Genomic DNA, 16,250 nt, shown 5'->3' with positions numbered 1-16,250 from the left:
CGAACCCACATCCCAAGGGCAGCGCCAAAGACAAGATGCGAGCAAGTTACATAACAGAAGAACCGAGGACAGCAGAACGTGCTCCAGTGATACTTTGTAATCTGCCTTGTGCGCAAACCTGTAAACCTGCCTTCCTTTATGGTTTACATTGTGCAGATGGTTTGCTGTCGCGTATTTTGGGAGGTGACACATAAGAAATTTTGAGGGTGTGATTAGTCTTTAAGATAATAGCTTTGGTATGTATTTTAACCACTTCTAGGCCAAGGCGGAAAAAAAAAAAAAAAAAAAAAGGAAGATGCTAAGGTGGGCCACTGCCCCGACTCTGGCCAGTCACATTTAGAGGGGAAACGGACAAGTGGTGCTGTATCTTTAAGCTTGGGAGGGAAATCTAAGTTTGTTCTTTAAAAAGGATGAAAGTTCGCTGGGACGGCGGGCGAGAACACAGGCAGCTTCATGTTGGCACCTTGGGAATCTTCTCAGAGCTGCCAGAAGCTCTGAGTTTGCAGTTGCACCTAAACCTCCGGTTTGGCCACTCACATTTGCGGTAACGCTAGGAAGCAAAGTATCATCAGTCAGAGAATCTGGTAGCCATTCTGTCTCCTTGACCTGTGTCCCAGCTCGAGATTCTTCTAAGTTCCATCCTCTTTGCTGCTTGCAGATCCCTGGCTCTGGGCGTGCCTCCTCTTCTACACTTGGGTCACCTCAGGTTGGCCACCTGGGCTCACTCATCCTTGCTTTCCCCCATCCGTATACCCATCGGCGAGGGCAGCCTCACCAGACCTTTCCCCGGAGGTGAACTTGTGCCTGGCTTTGACGGAGATAACCAGGACCCCAGAAGTCCAGTGACACCAGAAAAGAGGCTTCTGGGCGCTAGCACTTTCCGCAATACGCTCCAGGGCTGGACGCGCAAAACCGAGCTCTAACTTCCCTACAGCTAATCGCGAGGAAAATACAGGGCGCGTCACAGTGACCTCTCCCGCCTAGCCACGCGCGGTGAAATTTCCGGCAATCGGGCCAGCTAAGACACGGGATTTGCACCGCGGCCTCTCAGCTTCTGGCGCCGGAGCGGAGCGCTCCCGGCAGCTTCTCCAATTTCTCTACTAAAGTGCGAAAGGAAAAGCCCCTTCTGCTCCGCGACTGCGAGGCCGGCGATCTGGGAGCCGCGCCCGGCTGGGGAGGACTCGGCGGGCCGGGGGCTCCCGGGAGGCGGCTCCTCTGCGAGGGGTTAACTGCAGCCCCCGCGGCCGGGCGGGCGCGGACGCTTCCTCTCCACCCGCCCGGGAACGTGTATACCGCGCCGGCAGGATGTTCGCCGGCTGGGCCTGGCAGTCAGGAAACATGAGAAGGCCTCGCTATTCCTGTTCCCGGGCCGCGCGCGCAGGGCTGGGTAAATAAAGCGGAGACGACGGCGGTGGCGGTGGTGAGCGCGCTGGAGCCCGCGTGGAGAACATGCGGCGGGGATGGGAATGCGCCTAGCCTCGAGGCGGGAGAGCCAGCCGCCCTGCCGCCCGCCGCAGGCCTCGCAGCTACAGGTACAGCCCCCGCGTCGCCGAGTCCCAGCCCGCCTCTGCGGAACGCCAGACTCGCTCCTGTCCCAGCGCCCCACCTTCTCTGTGCCCTGGGCGCCTGTGCTCTTCCAGCCCTTCCCCCAGCCTCCCTCCGAGATCTGGAGGAGACGCTTGGGTGGCGGCCAAGGCTGGCCCAAGGGTCTGAGCAGAGCCTGGGAGCCCACCTGGGCCGCGTCTCCTTTGGTTTAAAATTATTCGCCAGCGTTGGGGGAGGGGGACACTTCTGCAGAAAGTGACCTCCGCGGCCACAGTCTGGAGTGAATCGGGGTAAGTTACTTGAGAAGAGGCGCGGGGGCCTCCGTGCAGGAGTCCTGGGAAGGTCAGGAAATGTGGTTCACACGCCTGCGGGCCTCTGGCGACAGGAAGGCACTCGGACCTTTGCCATCGCTTGCCCCTGAGCCTGCTGCCTGCAGACCTAGAGCGCGCCGTGTGTCTGTGCCTGCGATCTCTGCGTGGGCTTGGGGCTGCCGGGGAAGGATCCAAGGTGGCAAACCACTTGGTGACTTCGCTAGGAAAAACCCATCGTTGCATCTAGGAGGACGCCCTGGGGTGTCGTGGAGAAGGACGGGCTAGGGAAGGGTGTCTTGTACAAATAAAGCAGCGTGAACACACATCCCTAAGTGCACTGATTTTAAAAGAAAACAGCAAAGCGAGTCTTGACTGCGAAACAGGGGCTGAGAATACGGAAATTCTCTTTGACACTTACCGCGGAGGCTGTGTGCACACCCCAGGCTCGTACCTGTCTGAGCCGGAGGACGCAGTCCTAGAGGACACGCGGCATCCAGCAGAGGTCTGACTTCACTCCCTTACGAGCAGTGACCGCAGCCGTCCTTTGATCGCCGTGGCCACGGTCCCAAATGCCGCGCGTGGCCTCTGCTGCTGTGGCCGGAGGGCGGGGCGGGGGGGCGTTGGCGAGTGTGGGCATTTGGCGAGGCAGAGGGTGTGTGTGTGTGTGTGCGTATGCGCGCCTGTGTTTGTGGAGTGGCAGCCCGTGCCGCGGCTGGGCGGGCGAAGGGGGCGCTGGCAGCGAAGCAGAGACTGCTTGGAGGAAACGGGAGCTGTCCCGAGGCGGGGAGATGGGGCGGGCGAGGGCGGCCGCGCGCCTTGGGGCGGTAAATCCGCGGCTCCGCGGCCGAGCCGGCCAGCTTCCGACGCCCGCGCGCGGCAGGCAGAGGCTCCCGGCCTCCACGACCCCAGAGGTGAGCTGCTGGCTCTCCCAGACGGTGGCAGCCGCCGGCCAGGAGGTGCGCCGGCCGAGTTGCCTCCGGCCTTGGGCTTCAGACATCTTTACAGCTTCTGAAAGGGTCACTCGAGACCCCAAAGAGGGGCGGGTGTCGAGGGGCTCTGAGCCCTTGGCTGACACCGCTCTGCGGAAGAGAATGGCACTGATTGAGGGCTCTGAGGACCCAGGTCCTGGCGCCTTGGACCTTCGGACCGTGCACTTCCCGGGGCGAGTTGGAGGTTGATAGGAAGATTCGGGGAGAAAAGAGGGAGAAGTGGTGTTTTCATCCTGACACCACTTAACTGTTCCCGGTCCTTGAACCCACCCTCATCCCGGGGGACCTTAGCTGAAAGAAGATGCGGGGTTTTCAACAAACCATCCAGGATCTAGAAAATCCCCCAAATCCTGGTGTGGCCGGGGACTCCTGAACTGGGCCTTGCGGATGCGCTTTTCACATTACCCCAAATATTCTCTTCCATCCAACCCCTCCTGACGCCCCGAGTTGGGGTTCCCAGAGGCTTTAATCTTCAGCTGTTAATTGAAGAACCACGCGCGGCCTCACGCCTGTCGCGCTCTGCAGTCCGGAGTATGCGTCTCCTAGACTCAAACTGAAACCCGGAGGCTGGTTTGGGAATTTGTTTCCTTTGCCACTGCGGGTAAATGATTCCCTGTTGAAGTTCTGAGGAGTAAGGGGATAGGGGGATCGATCTTCCAGGCAAGGAAGAGGGCAGGTACCTGTCCAGGGAGCCTGCAGGGGCGGGGGCGTGTAGCCAACTGGGGAGAGCCGTAGGGTCGCCTGCCAGTTGCGGCGGCGCCGCTCCTCCCCTCCGCTCCGCTGCCCGGCGACCCGTCCAAGTTCAAGGCCCGGGACCCGCCGGAGTGTGAGCACTCTCAGCCAGTAAGTAACGAGATGCACCTTCCTCTCCTAGAAGCTGAGCCCCGCTGCGGAGCTCCCGGAGGCCCAGCCCCGAGGCTCTGCGGCCGCTCCGCACGTCCCTGCCACCTGGCACCATGAACACCATCGTCTTCAACAAGCTCAGCGGTGCGGTGCTGTTTGAGGACGGAGGCGCCCCGGAGCGGGAGCTGGACGGCCGGCCCTACGGTGGTGTCCTGGACTGTCCTCACGCCCGCCCCGAGGTGGGCATTCCCGACGGCCCGCCCCTCAAGGACAACCTCGGCCTGAGACACCGGAGGACCGGGTAGGCGCACGCCCCGGGGACCCTTCCCGCCTGCGGCCCGGAGGGGTGGGGACGGTGAGCGGTGCTGGGGTCCCGGGCCAAAGCGGGCGGGGGCGGGGTAGGGCGAAGGTCCCGGAGTTCCCTGGGAGCGCAGGTCTGCCCCTTCAGGGCTCGCTCGTTCTTCTGCTAAGGGGCTCCTATCTCAAAACATGAGGGATCAATTCGTCTGGGCAGCTCCAAAGAGCTCGGTGGAGACTGAGGGCACGGGAGTTGCCTCCCCTCGGCCCTCCGCTGCCTGGACTTCGGAAGTGGGGGTTGTTTGCCCCTCTCCGGACTGCGGGTGCCGGCGCGCGGCTGAGAGCGAGGAAAAAGGACTGAGCTGAGTGCCGAGAAACAGGCGAAGCCGATGGGTCGCGGAGTCCCGGCTCAGGGACCGCGGACTTCTCTTCAGTCATCCCTCGCCAGGGCCCCAGGCTCGCCAGGCCTTACTCAAGGTGTCGGGAAGGTCGCCTCCCGGCAGGGAGTCCCAGGCGCGCGCGCAGCTCGGCTGGGCCCGCGGCGAACCCGGAGGGGGAGGCCCAGTGCTTGCGGGGCCGGCTTTGGGTTTAGCGGGGTGAGGGGGATGCTGGGGGTGGGCGGCAGCTCCCGGGTGGGCCGGCTGCTCCGACTGCAGCTGAGTGAAGGGCAGGGTCTGCCCGGCCGGATCCCGGCGGCTCCCCGGGCGCCCCGCCGGGGAGGGGCAGCCGTCCTGGCCGCCTCCACCTGAACGATTGCATCAGCTGCCTGTTCTGCGGCGTCGCTGCTTAGTAAAAGAGAGATCGGTTTCGTCAAAATGTTACTACCAGTCGCTTCGGGTGGAATTGCATTTCAAAGTGTTTAAAGAGGCAGAAGCCCAGGAGGCTCCGGCGCAGGCGCGCAAGCCTCGGGGAGCGGCTGGGGGAGCTGGCAGCCACGCGCGACACCTCCCGGACCCGTGCGGGAGCGCAGCGCCGCAGGCCAGGCTCCAGGCTCCAGGCTCCAGGCTGCAGGCTGCAGGCTGCTTCTGCCTCCTCCCCCTTTGAATATGCTTTTCCTGAGATTTTTTACTTTACCTGATGGGACAGAGCTTGCCGTACTTTTAACCCTGCCTTAGTTGGGAAACGGCCCAACAGTGGTTTTTGGTTCTGCAGCCTTCCTCCACGAACCACCACCTCCGTTGAAAAGTTTCCCCCTTTTCCTAAAAGATCAAAGGAAAGAGAGACCTCAAAGAGAGCCCGGGGCGGCGGTGCTCCTTTGCTTTATTTCCTCTGTCCAGTGGGCGACCTTTCCCCTAACCACAAGCGACGGGAAGCCTCTGGGAGCAAACCAGAGATCCCCAGGGAAGCTTCGAGAGCCAGCCGCATACCCTGCTGGGTCTGCCAGGCCAGGGCCACTCGAAGGCGCGGCGCCAACGGGCGAGGGAAGGGTAGCAGTTAGCCCCGCTGCCCAGATCCGCGACTGGAATAGCAGTTTTCTTCAAATCACTTGAACGTCGTCTGCTAAACCTCTAAACTTGGGGTACTGGGTTCAAGGTATCCCCTATTCAAGATAAACCTAGCGAAATGATCTCCCCATCCAGAAACTGTGGCTCCCATCTCCTGCCTCTTCCAACCTCTGGGCTCGCGCAGAGCAGGGGCGCATGGCAGGACTACGCGGTTTAGGGTGCGGGGCCCGGACTTGGAACTCCCAGACCGCAGCGGTCACCAGGGCCTCCTCCTCTCCCCACGTCCCAGGGCCCGACAGAATGGCGGGAAGGTGAGGCACAAGCGGCAGGCGTTGCAAGACATGGCGCGGCCTCTCAAGCAGTGGCTTTACAAGCACCGTGACAACCCGTACCCCACCAAGACCGAGAAGATACTCTTGGCCCTCGGCTCGCAGATGACGCTAGTGCAGGTAATCAGGACCCATCAAGCCCCTGATCCGTTTCTGGGCAAGGGGCTGAGTAACCGGCACTCTTCGGGTTTGCGTGGCTCTCCACGCGACGGCGCTTCTACCCGGACAGGGATGGAGCTGAGCCGTGGGAGTTTCCGAGTTACTTCTCACCCTGGTCAGTTCAGGGCAGATGCTCGGCTGCACGAGGGAATGCAGGATGTACTGTCAGTGGGGAAAGTGAAAAGTCAACTGCAGACTTATATGAGAAGGTAACTGGGAATCTGGATTCAGGAGCCACGTATAGATGAACCCATCTGCCGTGATTTTAAAGGTTAGCGAGAGTCAGAATCGCCTGGAGGGCTTAAAACACAAATCGCTGGGCCCCACCACTCCGATTCAGCAGGTCTGGGCGTGAGGGCGATCCTTGGCATCTCATACAGGGCCGCAGGTGTGGCTGAAGCTGAGGCTAGAGAGGAACCCCGCTTTGAGAACCATGCAGTGTGATATTAACGCCAGGTATTAAAGCTCAGGTACAGAGTAACTTTCAAAATTACTATTACTGACAGCTAGGGCTACGGGATAGAAAGGCAAGAAACGATGTTTGGATCAACAATCCCCACCCCCACATTTTGTTTTTCAAAAACGATGTTTGTATCGACAATCCCCGCCCCCCCCCGACACACACACACACACACACACATTTTTTTTTTTTTTTTTTTTTTTTTTTTTTTTTTTAAATAGGAAGCATCCTAAGCATTAGCTGCAATCCACAGCATTTTGTTCCTGGTGCTTTTTTCTGCTAGGCTTAAGGAGAGGAGGCAGATTTCAGATGGATGGGTTACTTTGCCAAGTGTAGAAAAACGGTGCAAAGTTTGTGTGTTCTCTAGTGAACAGCGTTACTTTACATTTCATTCGCTTTTCAAAACCGAATCTTACTAAGTTCACAAAACCACGATGATGTAGGCAGTTACTATCAGCATTTTACACTTGATATAAGCAATGCTTGGGGCAGTTGTGTCAGTAAAAGACAGAGATAGGCCTGGAAATAAAATAATTCCAGATCAAATGCTCTTCCCATCATGTCACCGTTTTTTTAAAAAAAAAAATATGGTGGCTTGAACTTTTCTACATGCAAACAGGCAAATTTATTCAGAAAGAAGAGGAGGAGAAACTATATCAGGTGAGAAGTTTTGTGTATTACAACAGCATTACCTGATTATGAAAATGTGTTTTATTAAATTTACAATAAGTGGGAAGTCCAAAAAGAAAAAAGGATCTACTTGATAAAATAAAAATTGATTTCCAGAGTATTTAAAATTTCCCTTTAGGAATTACTGGAAAGTTTGACAAGGCATGAAGGTTGACTTACAGTCAGGCTATCAATACTAGAATATGTAATTTCTGCTTATTTTTAGAATATAACTCTATACAAAAACATCTGTTTTCTTTCATATTATCAGGCAATGGCATTAATAGTGATTTGCTGCAGCAGTGGAGGAGAAAATTAATTTAGTGTTCTTGGCTTAATATCTGTTTAACATATTTCCATGAACCTTTTAGTGATTTACCAAAACAGTATTTAAATAAATCATTCCAGTCAGAAAAACTTGACTTATGAAAATAAATAACCCATGTTAAATTTTCAGTTTGAACAAGTATGCTATTTATTTTTTAAATGCACTAATTTATAGAGTTATTTGAATATTTCACAGTGATGTCAGCAATGAAATACTAGGTTATTTCGGTTGATTACAGAGCTTTATATTTAATAGTGGCTATTCTTTCATATAGAAAGCAAAAAACATTTATGACATGTTTTAGAACATTTTTAAATATGAAATAGCATTTTTCATTAGCAGAACCATTTAAACTTTCTTATGTAGTAGTTTTGTTGAGCTGTAGTACAAGTAGTTATAATTTTTAATTTGTCACCTGTAATGATAGTTCAAATACAAATAACAGTGCTTTTCCATGTAGATCTTGGTAAGGCTATTACATTTTAAAAATATACCTTATGTAAAATTTTTATTCAAAACACTTTTTTTCTCTTACACTAGTACTCAGAAAATAAAAATGCACAAAAATCTGTAATTTTAAGTGGGATAAAATAATTTTTATAATAATAAATGACAACTGTGAAATGATTTTAGATTTTATTATTAATGAAAGTTGGTTTCTGAAAATTTAAAGTGATAAATGGAAAAAATTAAATTGTATAGAATTACCAGTGGACCTTATATATAATCCTATGACTGACCATTGTTCAAATGCTATAGAAATACACTGTACTCTCAAAATAGAAACAGCTTTATTGTGGAATAATATAAAATGATATGTGATTGAGATTTGTATTATTGAAGGATATGGAACTTACCCAGGAATAAGAGTAGATGTTAATGCTTCATCTTCTAATAATGAAAGTCTCATATTCCTGTGATATGTCCATTGACAATTTGTTAAAACTGCCATGTTGCAAGATTCTGTCTCCTCTGTTCACATAGCTCTGTCTTTGCTTGGTATTGAGTGTGTCTGCTGAGATATATATGCTGTTATCAACTATAAGGCTTATAACAACTGTTACATATTCAACAAAATCTCAGATCAGTCATTATTTATTATTCTAAGTGTTATAGTACATGGTGTGGAAATAAAGTGCTCAATATTTCAGTTGAATAGCTCAGAAGTTTGTTAATTCAGTGTGTTCAAAGGACAGATGCCAGTTTATCCCTTTGGGGGTACTCTAACAATTGCTTTGTCAACATGATGAAAGTAAACCCCTCTGTTAGAGTAGGGTGAATATTAGCTAGTTTTCCCTCCCAGCTTCTAGATGTTTGGCCCTCTAATCCTTCACTATAAAATATGGGATATAGATAAACAGATGTAAATTACAATTATATAAACGAAAAGTATAAGTTATATAAATTAGACATATCTATCGATCTATCTCCCATGTTTTATAGTGAAAGCTTAGAGGCCAAATGTCTATATATAGAGAGAGAATTCCATATATATATATATATATATATATATATATATATATACACATTTATAGATATGGAATTCAGTTTGACATTAAAATTCTGTTTCAGAACCTATCCTTGGTAAAGAGGCCTGCTTCATGTAAAATACAATTTGAAAGAATATGAATGACCCTGAAAGAATCCATAGTAGATTAAAAGTAGAAAATTTGAACTGATGTTTTTTACCTTCAGTGCCTCAGAAGAGATTTGCATTAATTCATCAAGAAAAAAATGCAAAACAAGTATATGTAAATTTGTTAACCAACTGTTTGCTGTTTACAGGACCTACTGCCAATACACATTAAAAACCTTGGAGAGTATCTAGTTGTTAGGTTGTATTGTACTGAGAAAACAAAACCAACAAACAAAAAAATCCAGCAGAATACATATATTAGCAGACTGGGTGGTGGTCAATTTGTGAAATCAGTTTCGAAAGTCTATATTAGACATCAGCAAACCTTTCTGGAAAATCACCTAATGTGTAAGTATTATAATATGGTTAAAAGAAAAAACTATGAGTATATAAAACATAAAAGAGGTATGATGCCTATATATGAAAAGTTAGTTAATCCCCATGACACTTAAGAGTTCCCACATTTTTGTCTCTTAGAAGGATAGTGTATTACTTTTTTAAGTTAGAAGGCCATTGCATATTCATTATAAGAAGAGTTTTATAAGAATTGGATTTTATACTGTACTGCGAGTGGCTGCTGTGTGAAGGCTTAAGGTTAGTCAAGATTTAAGGTTAGTCTGAATTATATGCTGTTTACTAAAGAAAGTTACAGAAATGTTTTAGAATTGAATTCTAGTAAATATGAATGATCTAGGGGAAGAAGAAGGCTGTACTCTGTATGAAAGGAGCAAAGAGGGACATAAACACACTTGCTGGAGACAGTACTGGTCGACAGAAGGAGGTTAGTACCTACTATCAAGGGAATTAAGCCATCTTAACTTTTAGAGCTAGCAAGGATGTTAGGAACCATCAAATCCGTTTCAGAGATGAAGGATTCAACATTCAGAAAAGTTGAATAACTTACCCAAATTCACACAGCATGTTTTTGGCAAATTCAGAACAGGAAGCCAGGTCCTTTTCCATTGTGTGTTGATTATGGGATAACAGGACATTTATGAAGATTTGAAGAAGTGAAGTGATTAAATCAAAATGGCACATCAAGTCTTGAATTTGATGATGGTTGCTAAAATCCATTTAAGAGAGGGAAGTTAGAAAGAGAAATGTTTTCAAATTCCCAGTTATAGGTATGGTTGGATAAAGTAGTTGGATGAAGATTTTGGCAGTGAGTTGAAGAATCCCAGAAAAGTTTGAGAAATGTCGTGAAGAAAGGGATCAGACTCCTTGTGGTTCCACAGCTAATGTTCACTGGCATATCCCAGTTAATCATGTGTACTTCTTTTCTGCTAGTCCTTCTGGGAGTACAGAAGACAAAGCTTATTCATTCCTAGCACTTAACACCATGGCTAAAGCACAATAGCCGCTCAATAATTTTGTCGTCTGTCTGTAGAAAATGGGAAGGACTGAGAATTTTGACTCAGCCTGAATCATAGTAATAGTAACATAGCTTAGCAGGAAAAAGTGCTGATAAAGACTGACCTCTGACATGCCATGGTGAGATAATATGTCATTGCACATACATTTGAAAGGATAACTATCATTGTTTCAGGTACAAAGAAGATAATTGACTAGATTGGATATTAAATACATATGGGAAACCTACCATGTGTTACCCATGAGGAAAGAGAGAGAAAGTATAATTTGTTTTAAGTAGAATAATAAGGACTTGAGTAATGCACAAAAAATGTGTATTTATAGTATAATTCTGAAAAAAAAGTAGAAATTTCCAGTGCAAGCATTGCCACACAAACCATTATAGTAATCTGGACTTTCTTCAAAGCCTAGCTTAAATTCCTCAGTTTGGTCATGTTCTGGACCAAACTGGCAGAAAGACTTAATTCTCTTCCCATGTTTCATTCTTTTAAAGGCAAGCATTGTAAAATTCTATGCACTGATGGTAGCCTGATATTTTAGAAGAAACCTCGTGTATCATTTTAGCACTTAGGAATTCAGTAGCATCTTTAAAAAAAAAAAAGAATGAAAGTAGCTTTTCTTTGTCTTGGAATGTTTCTCTTTACCTTCACCTATTTGCCTAAGAAACACTTGTCTTTTGGCTTGAAGCGAGGTGTTCTTTGGTTTATTTTCCCCTTCTTTGCCAATGGCTCTACCTCTGTTTGTTTGGCTAGCTCCTCTTTTGGAAGCAGAGGTCGGTCCTACCTTTTGCTTCTGTAATGGTTTCCAAAGCTTGGTCCTTGACCCTGCTTTCATTCTCTCTATTCTTGCAACTTTGACTGTCACCTCTGTGCCTTTCCTCTTTAATTTGGTCATTCCTTCCCTTTAATCTCAGATACCGTTTCTATTTTCTTATCAGACATCTCACCAGTATTGGCACCTCAAACTAGACATTGCCCAAGCCAAACACATCATTTTATCCTCAAAAAATTGTATTTCTTTCCCAAAATGGCACCACCCATCTCTTGGTTACACACGTTTGATGACCCAAGGCCATCTTTAACTCTTCCCTCTTCCTCAGCCCCTACAATTCCTCTGGAATTTCACTTCTATTTGCTCCTGTGTCCTCTTCATTGAGAATACACTTCCCTTCCCTCTTGACCTGACCTAGTCTGGACTTTCTTCAAAGCCTCAGTTAAATTCCTCAAAAGGCTGGAGACACATATGAAAGTAACGCCTCTTTCCTTTGGACTCCTGTATCATTTTAATGTCTTGTATGCCATTTATCACATTCTTTCTTATATTAGTTATTTGTGTACTCTCCTACTTCTGTTACTGGACTTCTATTAAATTTTTTGATGACAAGGCCTCTTCATTTTTCTTATTCCACAAATGCACTAAGTGCTCAGTATGTGTAGTAAGTGCTTAACATGTTTGTTGAATGAATGAATGAATGAATGGATATGAATATCCAGTATTCTTATGTTCTGAGAATATTTAATGATCACACGTGCTGAGAGAGGCTTAGCTCCTTTATGGGAAAATAATTGCACTGTGGATAATCTTTTTAAATTTTGTTAATTGATACCGTTTTAGGTGTCAAATTGGTTTGCTAATGCAAGACGTCGGCTTAAGAATACTGTTCGACAGCCAGATTTAAGCTGGGCTTTGAGAATAAAGTTATACAACAAGTATGTTCAAGGCAATGCTGAGCGGCTTAGCGTAAGCAGTGATGACTCGTGTTCTGAAGGTTTGTTAATATTTTTATTTTGCTTTCTTTGCTTTGCCTCCATAGCAAGTTCAGCATAATTGCTATTTTTAAGGTTTCTCCCAAAAAATATGATGGTGCCATAATGGTTCTTTTTTATTGCATGAAATAACTTCATTTTTACAATACTATAAATGGCCAAAAGAATGATGGCCATTTCCTCTTGTTTATAGACATACCATGTGTCAGAATAACATATTCAGTGAAATTCATTAAAATTAAAATACCGTAAGTGAGAAATGACATAAATATTTGCTTTCTTTTGCCTAAAGACTAATCTTGAATATCAAAGATGGTTTTATATACTTTAAATATATTTCCTTTGTATATTTTTAAGGCTTAAATATAACAGTGGGGTGGTTGGGGGAAAGTTTGCCTATCGTCCTACTTAGTGATATTGTTCTGCTTTAGATGGAGAAAATCCTCCAAGAAACCACATGAACGAAGGGGGCTATAATACCCCAGTTCACCATCCTGTGATTAAAAGTGAGAGCTCGGTCATCAAAGCAGGTGTGAGGCCAGAGTCACGGGCCAGTGAGGACTACGTGGCACCCCCCAAATACAAGAGCAGCTTGTTGAACCGTTACCTTAATGACTCTTTGAGGCATGTCATGGCCACGAACACTACCATGATGGGAAAAACAAGGCAAAGAAACCACTCGGGATCTTTTAGCTCCAATGAATTTGAGGAAGAATTGGTGTCTCCATCGTCATCAGAAACCGAAGGCAACTTTGTCTATCGCACAGGTAAGCCCGTGCTTTCTGTAGTAATTCCTGTGATACCTGTTTAAACCACAATGAAATCTGCATTAGAGGGGTTTATTGTAACAGGTATAAAGCCATCAGATTTTTTATGTATTGCTCGTAATTCAGTTTTAAAGCTTTTGTTTTGTTTTTAATTACCAGTGGAGTAGATTATGGTCTTTGTTAGTAGATTATGGTCTTATTGAGAAATTTTCAGTTTTAATTCTAAAGACAAGAAGTTTCTATTTTTAATATTTTTTTAACTTTTTAATACTTTCATTTTGTTTTTACACAAAAGTTAACTCAAGATGGAAGAATTTCCATTCTTAATGATAATTTTAATCTTCATGATAACAATGTTTAGGGGAGGTAAATACTGGCTTTTATGAATAATTTATAATAAAGGATAGTGCCAGATTGTGGCCGGTCCAGCAAATACTTTGTATTTCATCTTTTCTGTTAAATGCCTTGATTGCTGAATAGTGGTGGTAAATGAAAACAAGGTAATAGGATGCCAAGCTTTTGTGAAAGAAAGATATAGGTCTGCTTCCATTGCTCTGGAAATTTTACTCTCAGTCCTGAAAAGCATTAGCAGGGCTGAAAAATAGCTTTTAAAATTTTATTTTCCTTCCAGAAATAAAGAATAGATTCCTACCTGTCCCAAACTTTCAGATGGAGTAGCACGTTTGGTAAAAATTTCTATCTTGACTTCAGTTCCCAGAGAGGTTTGCTCTTAAGAACTGTGTGAGGTGACTTTGAAACAAGGGATATGCATGACCAACATCTGTTGTAGACAGAGTCTGGATCCTGAAAATGCCAGGAAATGAGATTTAGAATATTAGAGCTGGAAATAACCTCAGAAAACATTTAGACCAGGCACATTACATCACAGATAAGAAAACCCAGACCAAGAACACATAGTAGGCACTCTCCTCCAGATCTCTGGGTCTGTACAAGAGAGAGGAAGAACATTACTACTATAATCACTATTATTATCCCTACTACTACCAATCATGTATTGAGTAGTTACGGTATGCTAGGCCCTATGACAAAAAACTATACACATTTTACTACATATCTTCTTCATAATATCAAGAAGCTTGGTCCGTGAACAGCAGGGCTATTAAGAAATCTAAAGTTGCTCTGTTAATGTACCCTTTAGATCATTTACCTAGAAATCTGATTTTCAAACATCTACAAATATATATGCGACAATGATCTGTGAAAATTCAGAGAAAATAGCAATACATTTCTAAAGACTTAAATCAACTTCATTTTCTCTTTGTATCACCAACTCCAACAATAAAAACAAACTCCAAACACTCAGAAATACAGAAACAGTCTTGTAAATAATAACTGGGTCTAGGAAGAAGTAAAAATAAAAGGCTATTTAGCCGATAATGAAAATACAGCTGGGCATGTGGCTCACACCTGTAATCCCAACACTTTAGGAGTGGAGGGAAGAGGATTACTTGAATCCAGAAGTTCGAGACAAACCTGGGCAACATAGTGAGACCCTCATCTCTACAAAAAATTTTTTTTAAAATCACCCATGCATGGTGGTGCATGCCTGTAGTCCCAGCGAGGTGGGAGGACTGCTTGAGGCCAGGAGATTGAGGCTGCAGTGAGCTATGTTTGTGCCACTGCACACCAGCCTGGGCACTGGAGGGAGATCCTGTTGCAAAAGAAAAAAAACAAAATGAAGAAACTACGTATTAATATCAAACTATTGTGACCAGAGCAGAACTTGAAAGTAATTCAGAGCTTTATGAATGTCTATTTTTAGAGAAAGGATAAGAAATCACATTGTTCAAATACAGATAATTGAAAACAGTAATAAAAATAAAACAAAAAAGTTAAATGGAAAGCTGAAAAATAAATAGGAGTTGATTGTTTTAAAACAATAATAAACTAAACAAGCAAAAATTTACACAAATTAAATTGAAAATTACAAAGGAAGGAAACAGCAATCAATAAATAGTTATTAAACAAAAATGTTTTAAAAAATTATGATGAAGTACTCTGCACAATTGTTTGGCAATATACTATATGTAAATGTGTATTTAAATAAATTGGCATCTCCACACATATTAAATTATAGGTTCATAAACAAGAAAAGTTTTAAATGACCAATAACTCAGGAAAAACTAATTTTAGTCAATTCAATTCCCAAAACACATGACTTAATACAGCCATTTTTTTTCAAACTTTGAATAATTAATGTTTGTGTTTTACACATTTTTCTGGAACACATAAAAATCTCAATTAAAAAAAATGTAAATGTTATCCTAATCCCAAACCAGATCAAGACTACATAGAAGTCAAAACTCTTTATTTATAATACAGATACTATGAAAATACCTGAGAAATATTTATAATGTAATATTAATTGAAAACTAATTCAAAATTGTGGAAACACTGAGTAGTTACAGAGGTGCACAGAGAAATACAACAAATGACAAATACGTTAATTTTAATGAGACCAAGTAATTGGTTATTGGTAATTTTTTATTTAAGAATGTTTTTCTTATAAAAATTTTAACATTGGCCTAGTAAAAATATAGGTTAGATGCCTATGCAATTTGCCCAGCGTGGTGATTCTTCTGAAAATGCATGCTCTTTTCAGAAGTGACAAATTATAAAGCCAGAACGAATAGCATGCCTGTATAGTTGATTCTTTTCAAAGTCAAATATCTCGGTGGCTTATTTTTATTAAAGCATTCCAAAGGCACTTGGCCCATACTATGGACTATTCATTTGCCAAGTTTTTAAATAAATAGTTTTTAAATAAACCCCCCCCCCCTTTTTTTTTTTCAGTTATCCAAGCAATGAGAAAGCCACCAAGATGCAAACCTCTGGTTTTTCATGCATGTGCATCAACTTAAAAAGGACAGACTGAATGATTTGTTTTTATGGGTGGAGAATTAAGAAAGACTGGTGGCCTAAGACTGATCTGCTAGGTTTCAGATCAAAACAATCAATGGCTGTCTTGTGTGGGAACTGAGGGACAGTGTTGCTGCAATTGTAGCTGAGTTCCCAGGCACATATAAATAGTAAAACAGGGGATTTCAAGAAATGCTTTCTGAACAACTGCTATGGTTTTCTCTGGCATACAAGCTTCTTCTGAATTCTTTCAATTCCATCTGGTTATATCTTTCTTTCCTCACCTAAATAGAAATTTTCTAAGTCTGTATTAACACACCCACCCCCAGTGCTACAGTAGTACAAAGATCTTGAACTTTCAAATTTTTTAAAAGAAAACTTTACAATTTTTTTAAAATTTATTGCTAAGGAATTTTATCCATTTGTTATTCAACCATTTTTGTTAGAGCGGCTGT

General features: G+C 44.6%; 1 protein-coding gene across 6 annotated transcripts in view; it reads left to right on the top strand.

Annotated features, from left to right (window-relative positions):
- The first annotated feature begins 783 nt into the window (after positions 1-783).
- Positions 784-16,250, top strand: part of MKX (mohawk homeobox) — a 68,366-nt gene continuing 52,899 nt past the window's right edge. Inside the window, exons 1-5 of one of the 6 annotated variants that reach the window (XM_010349085.3) lie at positions 784-1,532; positions 3,720-3,989; positions 5,720-5,879; positions 11,997-12,150; positions 12,580-12,915. In XM_010349085.3, coding sequence (XP_010347387.1) covers positions 3,802-3,989; positions 5,720-5,879; positions 11,997-12,150; positions 12,580-12,915 — 838 coding nt within the window. In that variant the 5' untranslated portion in view covers positions 784-1,532; positions 3,720-3,801. Of the gene's footprint in view, positions 1,533-1,575; positions 1,836-2,297; positions 2,359-2,642; positions 2,768-3,375; positions 3,990-5,719; positions 5,880-11,996; positions 12,151-12,579; positions 12,916-16,250 lie in introns of those variants that run through there. The other 5 variants (XM_010349082.3, XM_074405154.1, XM_010349084.3 and 2 more) reach the window with 5 other exon arrangements.

This window comes from Saimiri boliviensis, chromosome 8 (assembly GCF_048565385.1).
Source record: "Saimiri boliviensis isolate mSaiBol1 chromosome 8, mSaiBol1.pri, whole genome shotgun sequence".
NCBI classification, from domain to species: domain Eukaryota; kingdom Metazoa; phylum Chordata; class Mammalia; order Primates; family Cebidae; genus Saimiri; species Saimiri boliviensis.
The sequence above is the reverse complement of the archived record's forward strand: the minus strand, read 5'-3'. Positions and strand labels throughout refer to the sequence as shown.